Source organism: Bombina bombina, chromosome 6 (genome assembly GCF_027579735.1).
Source record: "Bombina bombina isolate aBomBom1 chromosome 6, aBomBom1.pri, whole genome shotgun sequence".
In the NCBI taxonomy this organism is placed as follows: domain Eukaryota; kingdom Metazoa; phylum Chordata; class Amphibia; order Anura; family Bombinatoridae; genus Bombina; species Bombina bombina.
The window spans coordinates 1,073,006,581-1,073,034,144 of NC_069504.1; the positions used below are offsets into that span (position 1 = coordinate 1,073,006,581).

General features: G+C 38.2%; 1 protein-coding gene across 3 annotated transcripts in view; it reads right to left on the minus strand.

Annotated features, from left to right (window-relative positions):
• The window catches only part of LARGE1 (LARGE xylosyl- and glucuronyltransferase 1), a 1,302,608-nt gene that overhangs the window by 89,656 nt on the left and 1,185,388 nt on the right, over positions 1–27,564 (minus strand). For all 3 annotated transcript variants that reach the window (XM_053718971.1, XM_053718973.1, XM_053718970.1), the window contains one exon: positions 23,748–23,903. In XM_053718971.1, the coding sequence (XP_053574946.1) occupies positions 23,748–23,903 (156 nt within the window). The remainder of the gene's footprint in view (positions 1–23,747; positions 23,904–27,564) is intronic.

The following is a 27,564-nucleotide window of genomic DNA, read 5'->3' on the forward strand; positions in this document are numbered from 1 at the left end:
GGAAATGCGGCTGCGTAACAAAAATGGCTTTATAAACACACGCCAAGTTGCATTTATTGCCAGTTATACACTAGGCTCTTGTAAAATGATCCCACGGAAACTGACAATGACAGCACTTCTAGAATTCGTCCATTTCTTACTCAAAAGAATACAAAAATACTAATTAATTCCCTCATTTTGTCACAAATTTACTACTGAAATCTACTTCTAAATGGCCTTCGCAAACACAGCCTCTCCCCCTACAATCTATCATGAATGCTTCAGCTAGACTCATCCACCTATTTCTAAATCAGCGGGGCCGCTCTGCCAGCCTCTACACTGGCTCCCCATACACTTCAGAATACAATTTAGATTATAAACCCTAACTTACAAAGCACTCAACAGCCTCACTCACAACTCTCTCATCACTAAATATCCCAACCCATCCTTTCGATCTGACCTACATCTCTCCACTCATATTATATCTACGTCTCTCCAAGACTTCTCACGTGCTGCTCCTGTCCTCGAACTCTCTGACTAGCTCTCCTCCAAACCAAAATAATTATTGAACTGCCTTGACTCACTGCTGCAATTGCAATTCATGTGACAAGCTACCCCAAACCTTATGGTTCTGCACCCTCAACCTGTAAAATTAAAGCTCTCCTGAGCAGAGCCCTCTTACTCTTGTACTAAATTAGTATGTTATGCTTTTGTATCTTATCACAAATCCTTGTCATTGTATTCCCCTAACTCTATACCCAGTGCTACATAATACTTCACCACTATACAAATTAATAATAACAACAATAATGTATTGTAATTATATTATAGATGTTCTAAGATATTCTTTTTATTCCTGTGGTCCTGTTTATGGTGCCAAATACTAGGGTTGTATATAATTTAATGTATTTTAAAATTGACTGTCTTTCATCACCTACATGGCAGCTCCTTAGAGAAAGAGGAAAGTTTAAGTGCAAATAAACTCCCATATGTTCTGTCATGACTTAAAATACATACAAGTTTTAAAAAATATAAATGCTTCTTTATTTTTTTTAAATAATAATGTTTGCAAACCTCCATATCTAAACATCTGTTTGTAAATGCTCATCCAACATTCCATTCTCCCCACCCCCGCGGAGCTCTGCCTGTACAGTGAGGAGCTGAGCTGATACCTATTTATGTAGGCTACTAAATAAATCTACAATTGTCTTTAGAGTTTTATGTGCATAGTAAATCATATCAAACATTAGTAAAATTGCTGAACAATCTTATATATTGAAGGTGGTGAGAATTTCCATATAGTGGTCATCTTAGCAGATATATATTTTGCCACACAATTTCCTGTTGGGCAACCAGTCAATATTTATTTGTACTTTCCTATATGGTGCAAACCACTACTTTTGCAGATATATTTTGTTTAAAAACTATTTTTGGCAAATGCATTTAAAATAACTGAAATATCTATCTATCTCTATCATCATTCATAACATTTTATTTTCCTGAAGTCACTTACATTTCAGTTGTAAGCGTTTTAAAAAAACAACCACATACTGTTCTCCATTACAGTCCATAAAGGCTGGCGATTTGCTGTCTAACATTTTCATCAATCTGTGTATGGCAGATTTTGCACATGGATCTTCCAAAATTCTGTCCTAATTGCTTCCTGGCCCTTGTTGCTGCATGCTAAACAAAAATGCCTGTGCTGCTATAATGGATTCATTTTTCAGCCAGCTTAACTCATGGGAAATAAACACAATGTGTATTTTTTATACAAAAAAAGAAAACAGAACCCACTTATGTGTGGAAAACCTAGTTATATGTGCAAGAACAGTGTAACCTGACGCAGCAAATCTTGTATGTGGTATTTCTGCCAGGCTCGGCTAGTGAACAATAACGTGGGTTACAAAGCGTCTGCAATCAGAATCATAATAAACAGTTTTTCAATTGATGACATATGGACCAAGGCCAGTACAGAAGTGTCTTGGGAAGAGACTATAGTCAGCTAATTTAACTGTAATTACTTTAAAGGGACAGTCTACTCCAGAATTGTTATTGATTAAAAAGATAGATAATCCCTTTTCTTACCCATTCCCCTGTTTTACATAACCAACACTGTTCTATTAATATAGTTTTTACCTTTGTGATTACCTTGTATCGAAGCCTTTGAAGACTGCCCCCTTATTTCAGTTCTTTTGTCAGACTTGCATTTAGCCAATCAGTGCTCTCTCACTTGTAAATCCACGGGCGTGGTCACAATGTTATCTATATGAAACACATTAACTTATGCCCTCTAGCTGTGAAAAACTGCCAAATGCATTGAAATAAGGGGCGGCCTTCAAGGTTTTAGAAATTAGCATATGAGCCTACCTAGGTTTAGCTTTCAACAAAGAATATCAAGAGAACAAAGCAAATTTGATGATAAAAGTGAATTGGAAAGTTGTTTAAAATTGCATCTGAATTATGAAAGTTTAATTTTGTCTAGACTGTCCCTTTAATTTAACCTCCAAAAATGACTCATCAATAAGCTGAAGTTAAAACAGATCTTTGTTAATAAATCCTGATTTTTATGTGCTTACATAATGACAATGGTAAATGAAAACATAATGCAATTTGGTAGTTATTGTCAGGCCTCCAGGGCAAAGCCACACTGCACTTACTGCAGGTCATGGAGGCGGTCTATTGCTGGAGATCCTGAGGCTGTCTAAGCTGACATCACTTAGCACGGCTCCTGGTTACGTGTGGCGGCTCTCTGGTTACCCTTCTGTGTTCCTTGTTTGCGGCTTCTTTGGTATGTGCACATAAGGCCAACTCAGACTCCCATTCAGTGCTTGGTTATTCCAATTAAAACTGAGGTATTCTTGTTTCTGGCCTGTTACTTTGATCTTAGATCCTAGAAAAGTTTCTGGGTTTTGTTATCTGTTTGACCCATCTACTAAGATCTGTAATTTGAGGATTGTTTCACTTGTAATTGAACTTTGAAACTGTGCTCTAACTTCCATACTTGCTTTATACCTCTCATTTGAAACCTGGTTTTGGACTGCTCTTCTGGCTTTGACTCCGGGCTTGTTCACAGAATACTCTGCAGTTATCCATCTATTTGCACTATTGGTTCCTAACAAATAATCAGGTTTCTGATACAAATGATACCGGTACAAACCCCTTTATCCAAACTGCTTTGCAACAGAAAAGGTTTAGATTTTAGAATAGTTTAGATTTTGGAACTGTTGTATATTCAATCTCTGCACTATTGGTTCCTGACAACTAATCAGGTAATTTACCTATTAACTTTATAGTTTTGAAAACGGAACTCATGGCAAAGTCAGAAATTTTGAAATAATTAATTTTAGTAGCTTTGAGATTTAGGGGGGTTCATTTGTTGCTAAATTTGACCTAGAAACAGTTTTGGTTTTCTAGTGTCTTTTGTAAAAAAACAATAAACCCAAGCAGTATTTCTATTGGTATACAAGTGTGAATCAATACGTTAGAAAGCTCTGGGTTTACATTACTGCAGTAAAAATAATATTGTTCTATATTGTTTTGAGTGTCCACTATATTGTTCTATACTGTATGCACAAATTTCAAATTGTCTAACTTAATTTAGTCACATGAGATTTTATTTGAGCTGTTGAGAAATTTGTAAAGTCTCCAAATACTTGATAAAATAAAACAACAACTCACAAGTAAATCCATAAGCATGTGGTTGCTATATTAGGAGTTCCATCTTGCTCCACAGTTACAAATTATGTCAGGAACTTAAGTTGGGAAGAGTCTCAAGAGAAGATATCCCTTGCTTTAGTCAACCAACAAAAGTTGGGTGAAGAAAAGTCACAACATTGTAATGGGTTACCCAAGACTGACAATCATTGAGTTGACAGGAGTGTCATTTGGCACAGTACAGTCAACTTGATTTTCTGTTTTGAACAGGAGCATTGTCAATATGATAGTTACCCTATATGTTGACGGCATACCACAGGAGATATCAGACGGCAAATTCATAACAACTTCTAAAAGCAATTCAAAGGAAATCTGACAATTTATTTAGACAATTCGTCACTATGAGTCATGGATAAATTACTTTAATCCTAAAACAAAGGTGCAATCAAAGCAGTGGCAATGCCACTGCTCTCCTCTTCCTCAGATATTTTGCATCCAAGCAAATGCTGGCAAGGTTATGGCATCCATGTTTTTGGGTTGCAGAGGACATTTTAAAGAAAGACTTCCTGAAGCAGAGAGAGACCATAACAGATGACTACTCAAATGAAATTGGAAAATTGCACAAAGCAATTAAAATGAACAGATGTGGCAAGTTGAGTCAGAAAGTGCTGTGTGCCAAGATAATGCTCCCATTGCCTTTATTGAAGATGGAATTGAATTGCCGAATAACCCTTATAGTCACTAGACTTTATCCCCACTGACTATTGCCTTATTTGTGTGTGTTTTTTTTGGAAGATATTTCATGGGGCTAAGTGTTTCTATAACAGGAAAATAACTTTGACTCTCATTTGTGTTTAACTATCAGTGTGTGGACTGGTAAAAATGAAAAGATACCTTTTTAGTTTAAAATTGCTGTCATCATTTTAAAACAGTTTTACAGGGTTTTATAAGGATTGCAATGTGCTTGTGAAGGAATTTCAGAACCAATTTTGTTTTCTTTAGGAACAGCTTTTTATCGAGGAGAGACCATTTTTTTTATTTAGAGATTGTTTTATGTTAGCAAAATCAATTTTGTTTTTATTTAGGAATCAATTCTCCTTTTATAAACTTTAAAATCGGTCTTATAAATAATTACAGGGCCACAGCAGACCAGACTAATGTCACCTTGAGGGTATTAGGGCTCTTATTTTATTTTTTAATTATTATAAACAGTATAAGTTTTAAAAAAAATGCAATGACCAAAAAAAAAAGTAAAAATGTGTTTATGGCAGATTGTAAGTTCCAACTATCACCAATGTAGCACACCTACTAATGGTGAAAGGGGGCACATAGAATGAATAGGAAATCTAAGAATCTTATTTTATTTAATAAAATAAATTATCTGGAAGATGATGCTATTGATATACACTAATTTAATTCAGCTCTTTATCAAAGAGGCATTGCCACATCACTGTAACAGGTTTCTGAAGAGAGTCCAGCACAAAACGAGGGTGTGATAACGTCGTCATATCGTATGATCAATCTTACTAAAGGAATTTGAAATCTCATTCATAGATCGGTACTAGCAGAGCAGGCTGGAATATCACAATTATATCACAGTTATTAACTTTTGACATTTTGCTTGGTTAAAACTTGTGTATTGGGTTTAATAAGTAAACACAGCCATATTAGCTTAAAGGTATATAAAACCCATTTTTTTTCTTTCATGATTCAGATAGAACATGCAGTATCAAGGAACTTTCTAATTTATTCCTATTATCAATTTTTCTTAATTCTCTTGTTATCTTTATTTGAAAAAGCAGGAACGTAAGCTTAGGATCTGGACCAGTGTGTGTGTGTGGGGGGAACTAACCCCCTAACTCGCACACAAACCAGACATGAAAATATGAATATTACACATTCCAATATACTTTACATAGAATAATATGTTCTATTTATTCATAAATACACACACACACATATATATATATATATATATATATATATATATATATATATATAAATAATGTTTTTTTGCACAGATATATATTTATACAGTACATACATATATAGACTTTTGGACCAAAAGTGGGACAAAGATATTTGTTTGTTATATGTAGGAATATCTATTTAGTAATACTTAGAACATATCCTGCTATGTACAGAACATAGGTATGTGAAATATTTACGGTAAATACATAGTTAAAACCTTTATTTAAAATTAATATTGGGGGCGGAGCCTATAGCTGTTGCGGAAGGACGTGTTTGTGGGGAGCTCCTGATTTTTGCTGGGCTATTCAGGGTTATCTCCTCTTGCAATTGAGGGATACCAGTTGAGGTGCCCTGAGAAACCCCAGAGAAGTCTGTGAGTGCTTTCACAAAGGTTGATCTTCCTATGTTCCTCAGCGCAACTACTTGGTGACTAGCCACGTGGCAGGGAGACCTGCACTGAGACTCTGTTCTCTCAAGTCGTTGGGGCCCATTTCCCCTTTAAGATCGCAAGATCATTGGCAGCAAAAAGTGCTGCACTACTAAGAAGACCGCTATCTTGGCCTCATTTAGCAACTTATTGGAAGCTTTTTGTACAGCCGTAGAATTAGTAGAATTAAATGAAGATTTCCATCCTTCCTTCTTCAATCAAAGGCAGAGTGTACAGCGGATCTCTACCTCACAGCGATCAAGCTCTGAAGAGGATGAGAGAGAGATTATGATGAGAGATATCGCTCAGACCGACTTTCCTATTTTGGAGCTGCAGAGGATCACATCGGAACCCCTAACTGTTACCATAGTGGAACATGTTGCTCTCTTCTGACCGGGGACCCGCGTTCACATGTTGTGGAGAAACCTGTCAGCTGGATCGGCTTGTGAGCTACAGCGACAAGTATATCTGGAGAGATACTGCCAGATCATTTGAGTGGAGCGCGGATGCTCCCAGCTCTGGCTTTAGCCGATTTCCCCCATCTACAGTGGCCCTTTGTACAGGAAATAGGATGATGGCCATATTAAATACAGAAACCAGCAGCAGGATCCATATGAGACTGCCTTGAAGTGTGGCACTTTTAAGTATAATGGACACCGAACTCTAATGAAGGCGACTTAGCTTGAAGCTGGAGGAACTTTGTGTATCGGTATCTGTTAACACTTGGGACTTTGTGCAATAACCATTTGTTGATATGCAGTGGATATGCAGGCATACAATATAATACACATGTACCATTGTATCCTACACATAATTCACTGTCATTTTGTTTATATTATATACTGTGTGCAAGTCAGCTCCTACACGACATAAATTAATAGTTGCTTTTGTTTTTCTCTAGCCTTGTATCAAAGCTTAGATCCATTTACGGCTCCTACATAGTAGGGGATATTAGTTGTGAAGCATAATATTTAATGGTAATAATGTATGGGATCACCTATGCTTATTACTACAGTTGGTTTATTCTTATTTCTAAAAAAAAAAAAAAAAAAAAAGGAGAAACAACGATGGCACTACATATGTTGTTGCCTAATCTAGTATACATACAAGTCCAATATTACTATTGGTAGTGGTAGGACTATATCAAGGTAATACGTGAGGCGGGTTCTGTACACAAGAGGAAACTGTTTACACAAGGAACCAGTGGGCTACTGGGAAGTGTGTACATATATAGCACTCGACAACATTCAACAAAAAATGGATATAATATAAAAAATGGAGAAATACAATATTGAAAACATCCGGAGTGAGGAGGTTAAAACTTAAATCCAAAAAAACCTTTCATGATTCAGATAGGGCATGTAATTTTAAACAACTTTCCAATTTACTTTTATCACCAATTTTGCTTTGTTCACTTGGTATTCTTAGTTAAAAGCTAAACCTAGGAGGTTCATATGCTAATTTCTTAGACCTTGAAGGCCGCCTCTAATCTAAATGCATTTTGATAGTTTTTCACCACTAGAGGGCATTAGTTCATGTATTTCATATAGATAACATTGAGCTAATGCACATGAATTTGCCATGGAGACAGCTCTGATTGGCTAAAATGCAAGTCTGTCAAAAAAACTGAGATAAGGGGGCAGACTGCTGAGGCTTAGATACAAGGTAATTACAGAGGTAAAACGTGTATTATTGTAACTGTGTTGGTTATGCAAAACTGGGGAATTGGTAATTAAGGGATTATCTATCTTTTAAAACAACAAAAATTCTGGTGTTGACTGTCCCTTTAAGTTTTATTAATTGTACATAATAAAAAAGAGAATAATAATATAAAAAAACAAGGGCATGGAAGCCTATACTTCTGAATCGCATTTTTACTGTAACCAGGTGTGGTGTAAATAAAGGTCACTGGTGATACATGTGCATAAAAGATATCACTGACACATTCCCTACTGAAATAAATGGACTGTCCGCGAGTACCAAATCACAGGGTAACTGGGACAAGGAAACCACACCTACTAATGGGTACGATACTATCTACTCCTGTTCCATTGGAAGTAGTGAATACCAAGGATTATAAAGTGTAATATTAGCCTGGATAGGCTGTATTATTAATATAATGGGTATATATGTGTGGAGGAACTTCCTTATGGTATAGTAAGTGTGTCCAATTTAGTTTAGTTCAAAAGTAGTTTTTTCCGTTTTAGAATTGCCTAGATATATTGGGGTACACAGAGTAATAAATTACCCCAAGGTGTAATAATTGTAGTGGCCCACGGGTATAATACTGCAGTGAAAACGCTCAACAATACAGGCAGGGAGGACAGAGTATAGCCGCTGGCTTCGAGATATTATGTTAGCGTAGTGAAGTAAAACTACTGCAGTACAAATTTTAGTACCATAATTAACTCCAGAGAGTTGCAAATACGGTGGCAAGCTAAAATAATAAGATCAATTAGGTAGGGCACCTAAAACTGATTGCTGAGCCTAAACAGTGAAGACTGTCATCAACAGGGGACACAATGTAATCGTATGAATCTAATGACAATAATTTTATTGTTCCCCCTTAATATGAAAGTGTCAATGTGGTCCTGTGCCTTAGCCTGGTTTGTATTGAATAATAAAGAGCAATTAGGTGTAAAACACACTATAAACTATGTGCACCTTAAATACTGGTACATAACGGTAGGAAATTGTTATGGCCGGGAATCCGGCTAGAGATTATTTGGTGACTAGACAATTCAGTACTGAGAACTATGACCCAGGTGGGCAGGCAGTCCAATCTACTAGATAACCATTAACATACTTAGATATTTAACCGAAGTTAAATAACATTGGGTATGTACATCAAAGGATTACTGGCTAATATGTATCTTATTTTAGCTCAAAGAGTAGTGACAATATTTATCTGTTGACCAAATCAGTACACCTTTTAATAAATAAGGCTTTTACTATGGCGACACCATTTGTCAGCAAAATTCAAAATAACATTAACAGTAAATAGCTTGTAAATGTAGACGATATAGGAGAAATGCCAATGCAAGTTAAAAAATAAGGTAGAATGTGGAGAGAGACTGCTATGTCCCTACTCCCCCTAACATGTTTCGCATAACTGCTTTTACAAATGTGGGACGCCCACCTCAGATCCGGACTAATATAGACAAATGGCTGAGTGACGTCATGGATAGAAAGCAATTCAATAGGTGGAGGTAAATACTGACTGCTGATAGGTCAATAAGGGGGGTGTGATAGCCCTGATGCATGCACTGTTTACACGAGCATATAGAGGTTGCTAGGAAACCAAGATCGCGTATCTCATCGCTTGGATCATCATATGATTAAACAAACAGATTTAATTCAGAGGATATATAAAAGACAAACGTAATACAAGTAACACATAATGATGTAAATATGTAGTAACGGACTTGAGCTAGCGCTGTAATGATCTTAGATTATACACATATTCAATACATTACTTATATTTAACCATACACAAAATATATATATATATATGTATGTTAGGTATGTTTAAAATGGATAATGTTACAGATTGAAAGCGGTAAAATATAAGCTACTCCAGACAGTAACTCAAAAGAAAAATTCAAATTAAAGGGGAAATAATATCTTCTGAGTGTTACAGTGTCAAAGATAAACCTGATGTAGAACAGGTATCATAAGCCCAAAAAGTGTGTGTGTGTGTGTGTGTGGGGGGGGGGGGGGGGGGTGATAATGGTGAGCCCTCCTGATAAGGGCAAGTGTGTCATGGGTAACTGAGGTGTAGTGACAGTGTCCAGGATGTGAGAAAAATGGTTGAAATAAAAGGATTACTAGAATCCCAAACAATAGGATGCAATCAACTGGGGTGGTGGAATGTGGTGAGTGGTGAAATAGTAGAATATGCGATCATCAGTAATGGCAACTCTGTTATGGATATGAGAGACAGGTGGAATATAGCCAACCTGGGAAATGCGAGTGTAAGTGGTCAAAAAAGTGATTCGCTAGACATAAAGTGACAAGCATGTATGGGCCAAAAAAAGACAAAACAGTGTGTGAACATCTTATAAAAACCGCGTCATAGAGGAGGACAAGCAGGGACCTGGTAGTGGGAAGGAAGCAATAAAACAATTGAATAATTGTATGATGTAGTTTATGTATCAATCTCTATATGATAATTATCACTAAATAGTTTATATTACATTCCCATTATAGGAAACAATAAAAATTATTCTGCTAATTTAGTCCTTTAGGGTGAACGCAATCTAAGAGATAAATCCATCTACATTCTGCCCTCAAGAGGGCTGATTCAAGTTTACCTCCTCTTATACCTAGTGAAACTTTCTCAATCCCTTGACATTGAATATCTTGGGTATTGGAATTGTGGTACAATAGGAAGTGTGATGCAACTGAGGTAAGGGTCTTGCCCTCTTCTTGATCTTTGCTTGCATTTTTAATACTTCTGACATGTTCTTGAAGTCTGACATGTAGTTTTTGACTTGTCATGCCAACGTAGATCATGGAGCAAGTACAAAACAATGCATATATAATGCTATTGGTAGTGCAACTGATATAATTTTTCATTTTGTGGGAATCGATCTTGGATGCTATCTGTCTTTCTGATATAGTTACAGCTTGAACAAGACCCACATGGGAAAGACCCAGGTACAATAACACAATTTATGCTTACCTGATAAATTTATTTCTCTTGTGGTGTATCCAGTCCACGGATCATCCATTACTTGTGGGATATTCTCATTCCCAACAGGAAGTTGCAAGAGGACACCCACAGCAGAGCTGTAATATAGCTCCTCCCCTAACTGTCATAGCCAGTCATTCGACCGAAAACAAGCCGAGAAAGGAGGAACCATAGGGTGCAGTGGTTACTGTAGTTTAAATTTAAAAATTAACTGCCTTAAAATGACAGGGCGGGCCGTGGACTGGATACACAAGAGAAATACATTTATCAGGTAAGCATAAATTGTGTTTTCTCTTGTAAGGTGTATCCAGTCCACGGATCATCCATTACTTGTGGGATACCAATACCAAAGCTAAAGTACACGGATGAAGGACAAGGCAGGAACTTAAATGGAAGGAACCACTGCCCGTAAAACCTTTCTCCCAAATATAGCCTCCGAAGAAGCAAAAGTATAAAATTTGTAAAATTTTGAAAAAATATGAAGCGAAGACCAAGTCGTCGCCTTGCAAATCTGATCAAAAGAAGCCTCATTTTTAAAGGCCCAAGTGGAAGCCACAGCTCTAGTGGAATGAGCTGTAATCCTTTCAGGAGGTTGCTGTCCAGCAGTCTCATAGGCTAAGCGGATTAAGCTTCTTAGTCAAAAAGAAAAAGAGGTTGCCGAAGCCTTTTGACTTCTCCTCTGTCCAGAGTAGACAACAAACAAAGCAGATGTTTGACGAAAATCTTTAGTAGCTTGTAAGTAAAACTTTAAAGCACGGACCACGTCCAAATTGTGTAACACAAGGATGGAACAACAATCTCTTGATTGATATTCTTGTTAGATACCACCTTAGGTAAGAACCCAGGTTTGGTACGCAGGACTACCTTATCCGTATGAAAAATCAGATAAGGAGAATCACATTGTAAGGCAGATAGCTCAGAGACTCTACGAGCCGAGGAAATAGCTACCAAAAAAAGAACTTTCCAAGATAAAAGCTTGATATCTATGGAATGAAGAGGTTCAAACGGAACTTCTTGAAGAACCTTAAGAACCAAGTTTAAGCTCCATGGTGGAGCAACAGGTTTAAACACAGGCTTGATTCTAACTAAAGCCTGACAAAATGCCTGAACGTCTGGAACATCTGCCAGACGCTTAACTAGCTGACAATCTTTTTTCCAAACCTTCTTGGAGAAAAGATAATATCCTAGCAATCCTGACCTTACTCCATGAGTAAACCTTGGATTCACAGCAATAAAGATATCTATGCCATACCTTATGGTAAATTTTCCTGGTGACAGGCTTTCGTGCCTGTCTTAAGGTATCAATAACTGACTCGGAGAAGCCACGCTTTGATAAAATCAAGCGTTCAATCTCCAGGCAGTCAGCCTCAGAGAAATTAGATTTGGATGGTTGAAAGGACCCTGAAGTATAAGGTCCTGCTTCAGAGGCAGAGACCATGGTGGAAAGAATGACATGTCCACTAGATCTGCATACCAGGTCCTGCGTGGCCACGCAGGTGCTATCAGAATCACCGATGCTCTCTCCTGCTTGATCTTGGCAATCAGTCGAGGGAGCAGAGGAAACGGTGGAAACACATAAGCCAGGTTGAAAGACCAGGGCGCTGCTAGAGCATCTATCAGTGTCGCCTTGGGATCCCTGGACCTGGATCCGTAACACGGAAGCTTGGTGTTCTGGCGAGACGCCATGAGATCCAGTTCTGGTTTGCCCCAACGATGAATCAGTTGTGCAAATGCCTCCGGATGGAGTTCCCACTCTCCCGGATGAAAAGTCTGACGACTTAGAAAATCCGCCTCCCAGTGCTCTACACCTGGGATATGGATAGCTGATAGGTGGCAAGAGTGAATCTCTGCCCAGCGAATTATTTTTGAACCTTCTAACATCTCTAGGGAACTTCTCGTTCCCCCTTGATGGTTGATGTAAGCTACAGTCGTGATGTTGTCCGACTGAAATCTGATGTACCTCAGAGTTGCTAACTGAGGCCAAGCCTGAAGAGCCTTGAATATCGCTCTTAGTTCCAGAATATTTAATGGAAGGAGAGACTCCTCCTGAGTCCACGATCCCTGAGCCTTCAGGGAGTTCCAGACTGCACCCCAACCTAGAAGGCTGGCATCTGTTGTAAAAATTGTCCAATCTGGCCTGCAAAAGGTCATACCTTTGGACAGATGGACCCGAGATAGCCACCAGAGAAGAGAATCCCTGGTCTCTTGGTCCAGATTAAGTTGAGGGAACAAATCTGTGTAATCCCCGCTCCACTGACTGAGCATGCATAGTTGCAGCGGTCTGAGATGTAAGCGTGCAAACGGCATTATGTCCATTGCCGCTACCATTAAGCCGATTACTTCCATACACTGAACCACCGAAGGGCGCGGAATGGAATGAAGAACCCGGCAGGAATTTAAAAGCTTTGATAACCTGGACTTCGTCAGTTGAATTTTCATTTCTACAGAATCTATCAGAGTCCCTAGAAAGGAAACTCTTGTGAGTGGGGATAGAGAACTCTTTTCCTCGTTCACTTTCCACCCATGCGACCACAGAAATGCCAGTACTACGTCCGTATGAGACTTGGCAATTTGGAAGTTTGACGCCTGTATCAGGATGTCGTCTAAATAAGTGGCTACTGCTATGCCCCGCGGCCTTAGGACCGCCATAAGTGACCCTAGAACCTTTGTAAAGATTCTTGGGGCTGTAGCTAATCCCAAGGGAAGAGCTACAACTGGTAATGCCTATCTTAAAAGGCAAACCTGAGAAACCGATGATGATCTTTGTGTATCGGAATGTGAAGATAAGCATCCTTTAGATCCACTTTAGTCATATACTGACCCTCCTGGATCAGTGGTAGGATGGTACGAATAGTTTCCATCTTGAACGACGGAACTTTGAGGAATTTGTTTAAGATCTTTAGATCCAAAATTGGTCTGAAGGTTCCCTCTTTTTTGGGAACCACAAACAGATTTGAGTAAAAACCCTGTCCCTGTTCCTCCTTTGGAACTGGATGGATCACTCCCATAACTAGGAGGACTCGTACACAGTGTAAGAATGCCTCTCTCTTTATCTGGTGTGCAGATAATTGTGAAAGGTGAAATCTCCCTTTTGGGGGGGAAGCTTTGAAGTCCAGAAGATATCCCTGGGATATAATTTCCAACGCCCAGGGATCCTGAACATCTCTTGCCCACGCCTGGGCAAAGAGTGAAATTCTGCCCCCTACTAGATCCGTTCCCGGATAGGGGGCCGTTCCTTCATGCTGTCTTAGAGTCAGCAGCAGGCTTTTTTACCTGCTTACCTTTTTTCAATGTCAGGTTTGGTCTCCAGACCGTCTTGGATTGAGCAAAAGTTCCCTCTTGTTTATTATTAGAGGAAGTTGATGCCGCACCTGCCTTGAAGTTTTGAAAGGCACGAAAATTAGACTGTTTGGCCCTAGATTTGGACCTGTCCTGAGGAAGGGCATGACCTTTTCCTCCAGTGATATCAGGAATAATCTCCTTCAACCAGGCCCGAATAGGGTCTGCCCCTTGAAGGGAATGTTAAGTAGCTTAGATTTTGAATTCACGTCAGCTGACCATGATCTAAGCCATAGCGCTCTGCGCGCCTGTATAGCAAAACCAGAATTCTTAGCCGTTAGTTTAGTCAAATGAACAATGGCATCAGAATAAAAGAATTGGCTAGCTTAAGTGCTCTAAGTTTGCCAAGTATGTCATCCAATGGAGTCACTACCTGTAAAGCCTCTTCCAGAGACTCAAACCAGTACGCCGCAGCAGCAGTGACAGGGGCAATGCATGCAAGGGGCTGTAGGATAAAACCCTGTTGAATAAATATTTTCTTAAGGTAACCTCTAATTTTTTATCCATTGGATCTAAAAAAAAAAAAGCACAACTGTCCTCGACAGGGATAGTAGTACGCTTTACTAGAGTAGAAACTGCTCCCTCCACCTTAGGGACTGTCTGCCATAAGTCCCATGTGGTCTATTGGAAACATTTTTCTAAAAATAGGAGGGGAAGAGAACGGCACACCTGGTCTATCCCATTCCTTATTAATAATTTCTGTAAACCTTTTAGGTATTTGGAAAAACATCAGTACACACCGGCACTGCAAAGTATTTATCCAGTCTACACAATTTCTCTGGCACTGCAATGGTATCACAGTCATTCAGAGCAGCTAAAACCTCCCTAAGCAACACGCGGAGGTGTTCAAGCTTAAATTTAAATGTAGAAATATTAGAATCAGGTATCTTTCCTGAGTCATTAACATCACCCACTGACTGAAGCTCTCTTTCCTCAGCTTCTGCATATTGTGAGGCAGTATCAGACATGGTTCTTAAAGCATCAGTATGCTCTGCATTTTGTCTCACCCCAGAGCTATCTCGCTTACCTCTAAGTTCAGGCAGTCTGGCTAATACCGCTGACAGTGTATTATCCATGACTGCCGCCATGTCTTGTAAAGTAAATGCTATGGGCGCCCTAGATGCACTTGGCGCCATTTGAGCGTGAGTCCCTTAAGCGGGAGTCAAAGGGTCTGACACGTGGGGAAAGTTAGTCGGCATAACTTCCCCCTCGTCAGATTCCTCTGGTGATACATTTTTTAAAGACAGAAAATGATCTTTATTGCATAAAATTAAATCAGTACATTTGGTACACATTCTAAGAGGGGGTTCCACCATGGCTTTTAAACATAATAAACAAGGAGTTTCTTCTATGTCAGACATGTTTATACAGAATAGCAATGAGACTAGCAAGCTTGGAAAACACTTTAAATCAAGTTAACAAGCAAATATAAAAAACGGTACTGTGCCTTTAAGAGAAACAAATTTTGTCAGAATTTGAAAATGCAGTAAATCAAACGAAATTTTTACAGTGTGTATAATAGGCTAACAGAGCATTGCACCCACTTGCAAATGGATGATTAACCCCTTAGTTAAAAAAACGGATCAAAAAAACGAAATAGACGTTTTTTAACAGTCACAACCAACTGCCACAGCAAGCTGTGGCCCTACCTTCCCCAATAAATGACTTTGGAAAGCCTTTGGGCCCTTTAGAGATGTCCTATAGCATTCAGAGGGCCTTTGAGGGAAGCTGGATGTCACAGTTTGTAATTTTAACTGCACCAACTGTAACTTTTATACTACAACAGTGGAAATTGTTTCTAGTCAAAATTTAAGCCAGCCATGTGGAAAAAAATTGGCCCCAATAAAGTTTTATCACCAAAGCATATATAAAAACGATTAAACATGCCAGCAAACGTTTTATATTGTAAATATCATAAGGGTATTACCCCTGGGAGTAAGCATGATACCAGTCGTTATTAAATCACTGTATTCAGGCTTAACTTACATTAATCCGGTATCAGCAGCCTTTTCTAGTGTTTTCCATCTCTAGAAAAAATTATAACTGCACATACCTGATAGCAGAATAAACTGCACGCCATTCTCTCGTTGAAGTTACCTCATCTGTGTAATCCCCTCAGACATATGTGAGAATAGCAATGGATCTTAGTTACAACCTGCTAAGATCATAGAAACCTCAGGCAGATTCTTCTTCTATTTACTGCCTGAGATAAAATAGCACAACTCCGGTACTATTTAAAAATAACAAACTTTTGATTGAAGAAAATAAACTAGCTATATTTAACCACTCTCTCCTACAACGTCCTTGCTTGTTGAGAGTTGCAAGAGAATGACTGGGTATGACAGTTAGGGGAGGAGCTATATTACAGCTCTGCTGTGGGTGTCCTCTTGCAACTTCCTGTTGGGAATGAGAATATCCCACAAGAGAAAGATGTCCTAGTTTTGCCCACTTCAAAGTGGCTGCTGGAGACCATATTTTTAATACTTTGAGTTCTTATATATACCACTTTAACAGAATCACAAACAATAGGTTTTAAATCTGGATCCAATAGTAGTATGTTCCAGGGTTATATGTGAGTATCAGTCTGGTCTGATCCTCTTTCTCTTTCTTCTTTTTGAGCACATCGGTTCTGTTGGTATTTAGGGCTCTTGATCTGGCTTTTTTGATCCCTCTTTTGCTGTATCCTCTATCCAATAGTCTCTTCTCTAGATCTTTTGCCTGCACCTTAAATAAAGATAGATTATTACAATTTCTCCTTACCCTAAGAAATTTTCCCACAGGTAGGGATTTGGTAGTGCCAGGGGCATGGGCGCTGATTTGGTGCAGTAGGCTATTAGTAGCTGTGGGTTTCCTGAAGAGGTCAGTATGGAATTTGCCCTCTGTATCTTTGAAAATTGTCAGATCCAAGAACTCTATTTTTAATTGACTCATGGTGTATGTTAATTTAATATTCAGCAAATTATCATTTAACTTACCCCAAAAAGTCTCCAATTCCTCCTGGGTACCTTCCCATAGAAACATAATATCATCTATGTAGTGGATCCAAAGTGGTATTAGATTGGTATCATCTGTGTATATATCTAAAAATACACATTGTCTCTCCCACCACCCAAGAAAGAGTTTGGCGCATGTGGATGCACATGCTGTGCCCAACGCCGTGCCTTGTATCTGTAGATAGAATAAGTTGGCAAAGGTAAAGAAATTGTACTTAGGTACGAATTCTAATAGTTCAAGAATACAATGATCATGTGTATCTTCTTCTTTTGAACCTTCTTCTAAAAAGAATTGTACTGCCTGGAGTTCTTTGTTATGGGCTATGGATGTATAAAGTGCCTCCACATCTGCAGTCACCAACCACTTTGTCTTCTTAACAGTGATGTTGTCAAGTTTTTCAAGTACTTCCATAGTATCTTTTACGAAAGAAAGGAGTGCTATTACAAACTTTGCCTTTACTAGTGATCACATATTCGACTATTTCACCACTTACCACCCCCACCACCCCAGTTCATTGCATCCTATTGTTTGGTATTTTAGTAATCCTTTTATTTCAACCATTTTTCTCACATCCTGGTCACTGTCACTACACCTCAGTTACCCATGACACACTTGCCCTTATCAGGAGGGCTCACCATTATCACACATCCCCCACTATTTGGGCTTATGATACCTGTTCTACATAGCAGGTTTATCTTTGATACTGTAACACTAAGGAGATATTATTTCCCCTTTAATTTGAATTTTTCTTTTGAGTCACTGAGGCCCATTTATCAAGCCCATATGGGGCTTGAAGGGCCCTGTTTCTAAAGACCGCTGCTCCATAACCCTGTCCGCCTGCTCTGAGCAGGCCAACAGGAATCGCCGCAATTCAACCCGATCAAATACGATCGGGTTGATTGACACCTCCCTGCTGGCGGGCTATAAGCCGCGAGTCAGCAGGGGGCAGCGTTCTCTTGTGAGCTGCTGGTGCAATGCTGAATACGGAGAGCTTATTGCTCTCCACATTCAGCGAGGTCTTGCAGACCTGATCCGCACTGTCGGATCAGGTCCACAAGACCTTTCATAAAAAGGCCTCACTGTCTGGAGTGGCTTATATTTTACTGCATTCAATCTGTAACATTATCCATTTCAAACATACCTAACATACATATATATATATTTTTGTGTATGGTTAAATATAAGTAATGTATTGAATATGTGTATAATCTAAGATCATTACAGCGCTAGCTCAAGTCCGTTACTACATATTTACATCATTATTTGTTACGTTTCTCTTTTATATATCCTCTGAATTAAATCTGTTTGTTTAATCATATGATGATCCAAGCGATGAGATACGCGATCTTGGTTACCTAGCAACCTCCACATGCTCGTGTATACGGTGCACGCATCAAGGCTATCACGCCCCCCTTACTGACCTATCAGCAGTCAGTATGTACCTCCACCTATTGAATTGCTTTCTATCCATGACGTCACTCAGCCATTTGTCTATATTAGTGCGGATCTGAGGCGGGCGTCCCACCTTTGAAAAAGCAGTTATGTGAAACATGTTAGGGGGAGTAGGGACATAGCAGTCTCTCTCCACACTCTATCTTATTTTTTAACTTGCATTGGCATTTCTCCTATATCTTCTACATTTACTAGCTATTTACTGTTAATGTTAATTTGCATTTGGCTGACAAATGGTTTCGCCGTAGTCATAGCCTTATTTATTAACAGGTGTACTGATTTGGTCAACAGATAAATATTGTCACTACTCTTTGAGCTAAAATAAGATACATATTAGCCAGTAATCCTTTGATGTACATATCCAATGTTATTTTACTTCGGTTACATATCTAAGTATGCTAATGGATATCTAGTAGCTTGGACTACCTGCCCTCCTGGGTCATAGTTCTCAGTACTGAATTGTATAGTCACCAAATAATCTCTGCCGTAACAATTTCCTACCGTTATAATGTACCAGTATTTAAGGTGCACATAGTTTACAGTGTTTTACACCTGATTGCTCTTTATTATTCAATACAAACCAGGCTAAGGCACAGGACCACATCAACACTTTCATATTAAGGGGGAACAATAAAATAATTGTCATTAGATTACAGCATGTCCCCTCCTGTTGATGACAGTCGTCACTGTTTAGGCTCAGCAATCAGTTTTAGGTGCCATAGCTAATTGATCCTATTTTTTTAGCCTGCCACCGTATTGGCAACCCTCTGGAGTTAATTACGTTACTAAAATTTGTACTGCAGTAGTTTTACTTCACTACGGTAACATAATATCTCAAAGCCAGCGGCTATACTCTGTCCTCCCTGCCTGTATTGTTGAGCGTTTTCACTGCATTATACCCGTGGGCCACTACAATTATTACACCTTGGGGTAATTTACTACTCTGTGTACCCCAATATATCTAGGCAATTCTAAAATGGAAAAAAAATACTTTTGAACTAAACTAAATTGGGCACACTTACTATACCATAAGGAAGTTCCTCCACACATATATACCCATTGTAATAATAATACAGCCTATCCATGCTAAAATTACACTTTATAATCCTTGGTATTCACCTCTTACAATAGAACAGGAGTAGATAGTATCGTACCCATTAGTAGGTGTGGTTTCCTTGTCCCAGTTTCCTTGTCCCAGTTACCCTTGTCCGGATGTTTTCAATATTGTATTTCCCCATTGATGATATTATATCTATTTTTTGTCGAATGTTGTTGAGTGCTATATATGTACACACTTCCCAGTAGCCCACTGGTTCCTTGTGTTATTCTTATTTCTGCAGGTTGTTTGTTAGATATATATTATAAGATATAAGGCAGTCCAAAGTAATGTTGCCTTATAGACGATGTATGTCTATTCACCCACAACGCAAATAAGTGCATTTATGTATTAACTCCTAAACCACCAATGAAATTATCCATAATAAAAAAATTTAAAACTAATCTAATACTCCTATAAAAATAAAAAAGGTATCCCAAAATAAAAACACCCCCTAATCTAATAATAAACTACCAATATCCCTTAATAGGGCCTTTTGTAGGGCATTGCCCTAAAGCGATCAGTTCTTTTAGTGTTAAAAGTTACAAATTACCCCTAAAAGTAAACCCCCTCAAAATAAAAATACCTAACTCTAAAAAAAACTAAGATGCCCATTGCCCCTAAAGGGGCATATGTATGGACATTGCCCTTAAAAGGGCAAACAGCTCTATTGCTGCCCATTAAAACAAAAAAGCCCTAATCTAAAAATAAAAAAACACCCAAAAAAATAAAAGAAAACCCCTAATTCTAACCCCGAAATAGGTACTCACTATTCCTGAAGTCCGGCGGTCAAGATCTTCTTCCAGGCGGCTCCATCTTCATCCAGCGCGGGGACATCTTTCTTCATCCGGAGCGAAGGTGGCGTAAATCGAAGGCAGCGTGGAGCAGGACCAGCGGCCGCAGAGACGTGAAGTGTAGAGGATCCTCTTCATGTGATCGTTGCTGCACACTGAAGATTGAATGCAAGGTACCCGTTTTATATTGGGGTATCTTGCATTCCTATTGGCTGAAATTTTCAAATCAGCCAATAGGATGAGAGCTACTGAAATCCTATTGGCTTTTCAAATCAGGCTATAGTTTATTCTTAAATTAGGGAGTGTTTTTATTTTGGGGTGTTTTTTTTATTTTTATAGGGGTATAAGATTAGGTTTAAAAAATTATTTTGGATATTTTGGTTTATTTTTTCAGTAATTTTAGATTTTTTAATTTTTTTGTAATATTACATTTTTTAATTTTAATTTAATCTTAGTTTTTTTTGTTAATGGAAGTGAATTGCAAAGTTGTTTAAAATTGTATGTTCTGTCTGTCCCTTTAAAATTGTATTTGCAATGTGGCAGCCAATGGGCTAATTATTAAAAGTATTAAAACAGACATTTGACAAATTCCCACAATATTCTTAGAAATAGATGCCGAAAAGGCCTTTGATAGGCTCAATTGGTCTTTCTTGCGTCATACCCTTCTCAAATTTGGCTTTGGGCCTCAAATGATCAATAGGATTTTCACACTATACACTTGCCCCTCAGCCAAGGTTAAACTTAATGACTCCATCTCAAATACTGTCACCATTATAAATGGGACAAGACAGGGCTGCCCTTTTCCCCCCTCTTATTTGTTCTGGCCATGGAGGTCTTGGCATCCAAAATACGTAACAATACTGATATTGAAGGTATTAAGATTTGAGACGCTCACTATAAATTATCACTTTATGCGGATGATATCCTATTGACACTAACTCATCCCCTAACATCCCTAAAGGCATTACAGACAGAATTTGATTTATATAGCCTCAACTCCTATTTTAAAATAAACACAACTAAATCGAAGGTACTGGGCATGGCGATGTCTGAGGAATTGCTACAACAAATTAGCAACAATACAATTTCTCCATACAAAAAACCTCTCTGACATATCTAGGAATACAGATAGCAAGAACACAGGATGAACTCATTACACTAAATTACTTGCAACTATTGAAAGAACTACAGATAGAAATAAATGGATGGAGAAGCAAACATCTCTCCTGGCTGAGCCGAATCCATGCATTTAAAATGTCATTTCTGCCACGAATATTATATATATTTCAGACCGTACCCATTACACTCTCAAGAGCCTACTTAAAAAAAAGCTCCAACAGAATGTAAACTCATTCATATGGCAGAACAAAATGCAGAGGGTTTCAAAGAAAATAATGTATAGAGATAGATATAATGGCGGTTTAAGTGTACCTAATTTACTATATATAAACAAGCATCTTTATTAACTAGAATTATAGATTGCTGCAAACATAGCAATGACAAGGAATGGGTGAAGCTGGAGCATGATTTATCAGATACAAAAAGTTTGGGCAGCCAATGTTGGCTACATAGACCACAGAGGAAACTTTGCACCTTACCTCCAGGTCTAGTAACAGAAACACTAGAGGTATGAGATCTAATATTAAAAAACAAAAAGGGCATCTCATCCATTCCATCTCCCTTAACTCCTTTATTAGCAAACATGGATTCCCCAGTGGGACACAACACAGCTAGGGCAGAGGGCATGGATATACATTGCGGGGTACCGATATACTCGGTCTTAGATAAAGGTAAATTGTTGACAAGGACGGAAATAGCAGACAAGCATATATATATAACTGTCAGAATTGGTATGAATATCTCCAACTTTCACATTACATCAACCACAATAAGAAGAAATCCGACCTTGTCAGATCACTTACTCCTTTTAAATCCCTATGCTACTCTATAGGTACCTCGAAAAAGGGGTTATCACTGTCATATAAACTATTATAAGCAATGCATTTGCCATCCTATACCAAAATGTGGGAGGGTGAACTGCAACGGTCTTTGGCGCCAAAGGAGTGGCAGATAATCTTCCACCAGATGGGGAAAGCACCCTCTTCTATGAATATCACATAGACCAATATGAAGATACTTACCAGATGGTACCTGACCCCAAAAAGATTATCTAATATATTCTCAAATACTAACAAACTATGTTGGAGAGGATGTGGTCAGGAAGGAACCCTCTCACATATATGGTGGATTTGTCCCTTGTTAAGACATTATTGGAATAGTATACAGATAGAAATAGAAAATATTCTAACAATCCAATTAGGAAATAATCCACTTGTATTCTTATTTAATAAAGTACCTAAAATAAAGTGTAAACTGAGATCAACGCTGCTATATATTATGTTAAGCTGTGGTAAACCGCTAATACCAAGGTTATGGAAAAGTGCTAGGGTCCCTAAGGTTCAAGAGTGGAGGGAGAAGGTATCAAGGCTATTATCCCTAGAAAAATACCACTATCAGCAAACCAGAAGAATACCAATCTATAAGATTCTTGTGGGAAGAGTATATGGGGGTGATACAAGCGCAATCTAAATAAGAATAAGAATATATAAGGGCTCTGGTGGGTACTAAAGTTGGTGATATATATTGGGCAGTGACATGAGATAAAAGAGCTCATAATAAAGGGTTTCTGATATAGTCCTCTTTACGCTTCCTGGAAAGATAGAAAAAAAAAATAGAGCGATGACAGTCTCATATTATCGTGATTACCAGATCTGATGTCAATGTACAACAAACTATTATTTTATTATTTATGTCTTTGTTTTGCTTTTGTTTCTTTTATTGTCAATTTTATTAATCTGTATGATGAAAATCTAATAAAAATGTAAATAAAAAAAAACAAAAACAGACATTTGAGCACTTGTCTTTGCACAATTTGGACAGAATCACTCTAATGCTACCTAGGGAGATGCAGGGCTGAAGGTGGCCTTTAAAGGTACAGTCAACACTAAGATTGTTATTATTTAAAAAGATAGAGAACTCCTTTACTACCCATTCCCCAGCTTTGCACAACTAATATTGTTATATTACAAGATAATCACAGAGGTAAAACGTGTATTAATATAACTGCGCTGGCTAAGCAAAACTGGGAATGGGTAATAAAGGGATTATCTATCTTTTTAAACAATACAAATGTTGGAGTTGACTGTCCCTTTTTTTGCCCGGGGGCACTGTGGGTTGTCAGATCGCCTATAGGCCTTTTCTCACTTCTTTTTTACTCTCACGTCTTGTAGTTTTCATGGTCTCACAGTTTATCATTGGTTACATTTTCTGTGACACAGCGCTACTTACATTTTCACTGTTAATGTCAGCTTCGCTGGGGCAACCAAACAGTTCCCTCCTTAGTAGGTTCCCATCATATTCCAAAAAGGTCAGGTAGAGATTCCTGAAGAACTCCACATGCTTGTTCTTCACACGTAACTTCTTGGGAGAATTCCAGTGGATAACCTAGTGATATGGAGAAAGCTAAGTGCTGTGAATCTATATTTGCAACAGAAACTCTTACTTTATTTAGTAAAATAACAATATTGTACACCAAAAACACAAGGGGCATTTAAAGGGACACTGAACCCAATTTTTTTTCTTTCGTGATTCAGATAGAGCATGCAATTGTAAGCAACTTTCTAATTTACTCCTATTATCAATTTTTCTTCGTTCTCTTGGTATCTTTATTTGAAAAAGAAAATTCAGAACCCTGGACAGCACTTTTTTATTGGTGAATGAATGTATCCACCAATCAGCAAGAACAACCCAGGTTGTCCACCAAAAATGGGCCGGCATCTAAACTTACATTCTTGCTTTTCAAATAAAGATACCAAGAGAATGAAGAACATTTGCTAATAGGAGTAAATTAGAAAGTTGCTTAAAATTGCATGCTCTATCTGAATCACAAAAGAGAAAATTTGGGTTCAGTGTCCCTTTAACTAGAAGTAACAGCAAAAATCTTAATAGACCTTAAAGGGACAGTTTTGAAAAGAACCTTTTTTCCAAAATATGTCTATTTCATACCTCTGAACTATTACGGATCCCGTGGGACGGTCACAGGTTGTGAGTCTGGCCTGCACCCACCTGCTGCTTTTTAGTGTCTTGTTTTAAGGGACTACCCCAATGCTGTTCAGGACACACTCTGCCCAGTCCACAAACTCACCTGACCTTGTTAGGGACCTTCCTGTGGCTGTCTCTGCCCTAACCTCCCCATTATGGAAAGCCTCTACGAAATGTTAAATTTTGAAATGTATAGAATTAGCAAAAATGCATTTAGTAAATGTTATGGTTATTTTGGTAAAAGATTTTATTGTCATCTACTTGCATTCAAAGACTGCACCTACTGAGGAAGCCAGTAATGATGTAAACTGTCCATGCAATATATGTTCTCTGAGTGTGCAGTGTTTGAAGCCAGATGCACAAGGCAATGCTCATGCACATTAAAAGTGATCACTAAAACAGTCATTCACATTTGTTTTGTCCCTTTAATAGAAATTTGTGGGGGGTTTTTCTAGTTGTTCACTTTACAACACTAACATGATTTACTTCAATATTTGTCAATTACAAAAGCAAGACGCATGTCTAAAAAAGTGCTCCACTATAAAACAAGGTATACACTGTGTAATTATGTTTTCACCTCTTTTTAAAGGGCCAAAGATGTCAAAATTAAACTTCAAACAGAGCATGAAAAACAAATCCAACTTACTCCCATTAGCAAATTTACTTTGTTCCATTCCTGTCCTTGATTGAAAAGCACACCTAGGTAAACTCAGAAGTGTGCATATGTCTTGAGTACTATATGTCTGCAGTATTTGAAAGAACATCTTCAATAATGTTATACAATGATGCAAACACTACTGCCATGTAGTTTTAACGATACATACATGCTCCTGAGGATATCTAGATATGGTCTTTAATAAAGGATATTAAATAGAATAAAGTCAATTTAATAAAGGAGGGAGGTAAAAAAAATGTTTTTTTAAATTGCATGATCTGAATCATGGAAGTTTAATTTTGACTTGCATGCCTTTGTAAGCATTTATCTATGTCACAGTTAAGTTATCTGTATATGAGCAAAAAGCTGATATTAAATAAAAGTGGCTTTGCAGATTGAGACATGCTAAGTAAAGGTAAAAGGCTGTAGCTCAGGATATTTCAACATAACAAATAATAGAAAAAACAACTGAATGCAAAGAGGGATATTTATCAAGCCGTCAACCTGAAATACCCCAGAATTCTGCAGCGTAATTGTTGTGAGCTTGATCCAACCTAGTTATCAAAGCCTACAGACTGGCAAAAGTTGAAATCTATGATGTAACATACGATCTCAATCCGACACAGATCGATGCTTACGTCATTACAGATGTTCTGAATACACATTCGGCACTATTTGACACTTTTTAAAAGTTATCAAATAGTTAACCCGACGGTACGCTCGCGGCTATTCCAGCCCAGCGTACCTGGTATTTAATCCGCCACCCTGAAGGCCTCGAATGCCATAGGAATCGATGGGAGTCTGAAAGCAGCGAAAGCTTATATTCGATGCTGCCAGATATCCCATTGATTTCTATGGTAGAAAACCAGTAACGTTTACACCTAACACCCTAACATAAGCCCCGAGTCTAAACACCCCTAATCTGCCACTCCGACATCGCCGCCACCTACATAATTATTATTATTATTAATCTCTATTCTGCCGCTCCCGGACCCCGCCGCCACTAAATAAATGTATTAACCCCTATCCTGCTGCTCCCTGACCCCACCGCAACTAAATAAAAGTATTAACTCCTAAACCTCTGGCCTCCCACATCACTACCATTAACTAAACCTATTAACCCCTAAACTGCCAGCCCCCCACATCGCCATAAACTAAATTAAGCTATTAACTCCTAAACCTAACAACCCGCTAACTTTAAATTAAAATTACAACATCCCTATCTTATAATAAATTAAAACTTACCTGTAGAATTCAATTAAACTATTAATTAACCTACCATAACTATTATCCTACAATTCAATTGAACTATATTAAACTATTAATTAACCTACCCTAACTATTATACTAAAATTACATTAAACTACCAATTAAATTAACTGTATTACAAACCCTAACCTTACTCAAATTATTTAAATCTACAATAAAAAATTACTAACTTACAAAAAAACAAACAAACACTAAGTTACAAAAAATAAAAACCACAGTATCAAAAATAAAAAAGAATTACACCTAATCTAATAGCCCTATAAGAATAAAAAAGCCCCCCAAAATAAAAAAAACCCTGGCCTACAATAAACTACCAATGGCCCTTAAAAGGGCCTTTTGCAGGGCGTTGCCCCAAAGAAATCAGCTCTTTTACCTGTAAAGGAAAATACAAACACCCCCAACAGTAAAACCCACCACCCACACAACCAACCCCCCAAAAATAAAAACCCTATCTAAAAAAACTAAATTCCCCATTGCCCGGAAAAGGGCATTTGTATGGGCATTGCTCTTAAAAGGGCATTTAGCTCTTTTACTGCCCAGACCCTATTTTAAAAATAAAACCCACCCAAAAAACCTTAAATAAACCTAACACTAACCCCCGATGATCCACTTACAGTTCTTGAAGTTCCGCTTGAAGGATCCATCCAGCCGGCAAGAAGTCTTCATCCGGGCGGCATTTTCCATCTTCATCCAGCTGGCAAAGTCTTCATCCATGCGGCCTCTTCTATCTTCATCCATCCAGCGTGGAGCGGGTCCATCCTGAAGACATCCAACGAAGAGCTCCTCTTCAATACGGTCTCCGCTGTAAACTGGATTTTGAATGCAAGTGACGTCATCCAAGATGGCGTCCCTTGCATTTCTGTTGGCGGAAAGGTTCCAATCAGCCAATAGGATTAGAACCGCTAAAATCCTATTGGCTGAGTAGCTCTCATCCTATTGGCTGATAATAGACATATATGTGCAGCCACCAATCAGCAGCTAACTCCCAGCTCCTGAGCCTACCTAGGTATTCTTTTCAGCAAAAAATACCAAGAGAACTAAGCAAGTTAGATAATAGAAGTAAATTATAAATTTGTTTAAAATTGTATGTTTCATATATATTTAAAAAGAGACTTTCTAAGTCCAGTTTAAATGGACTGT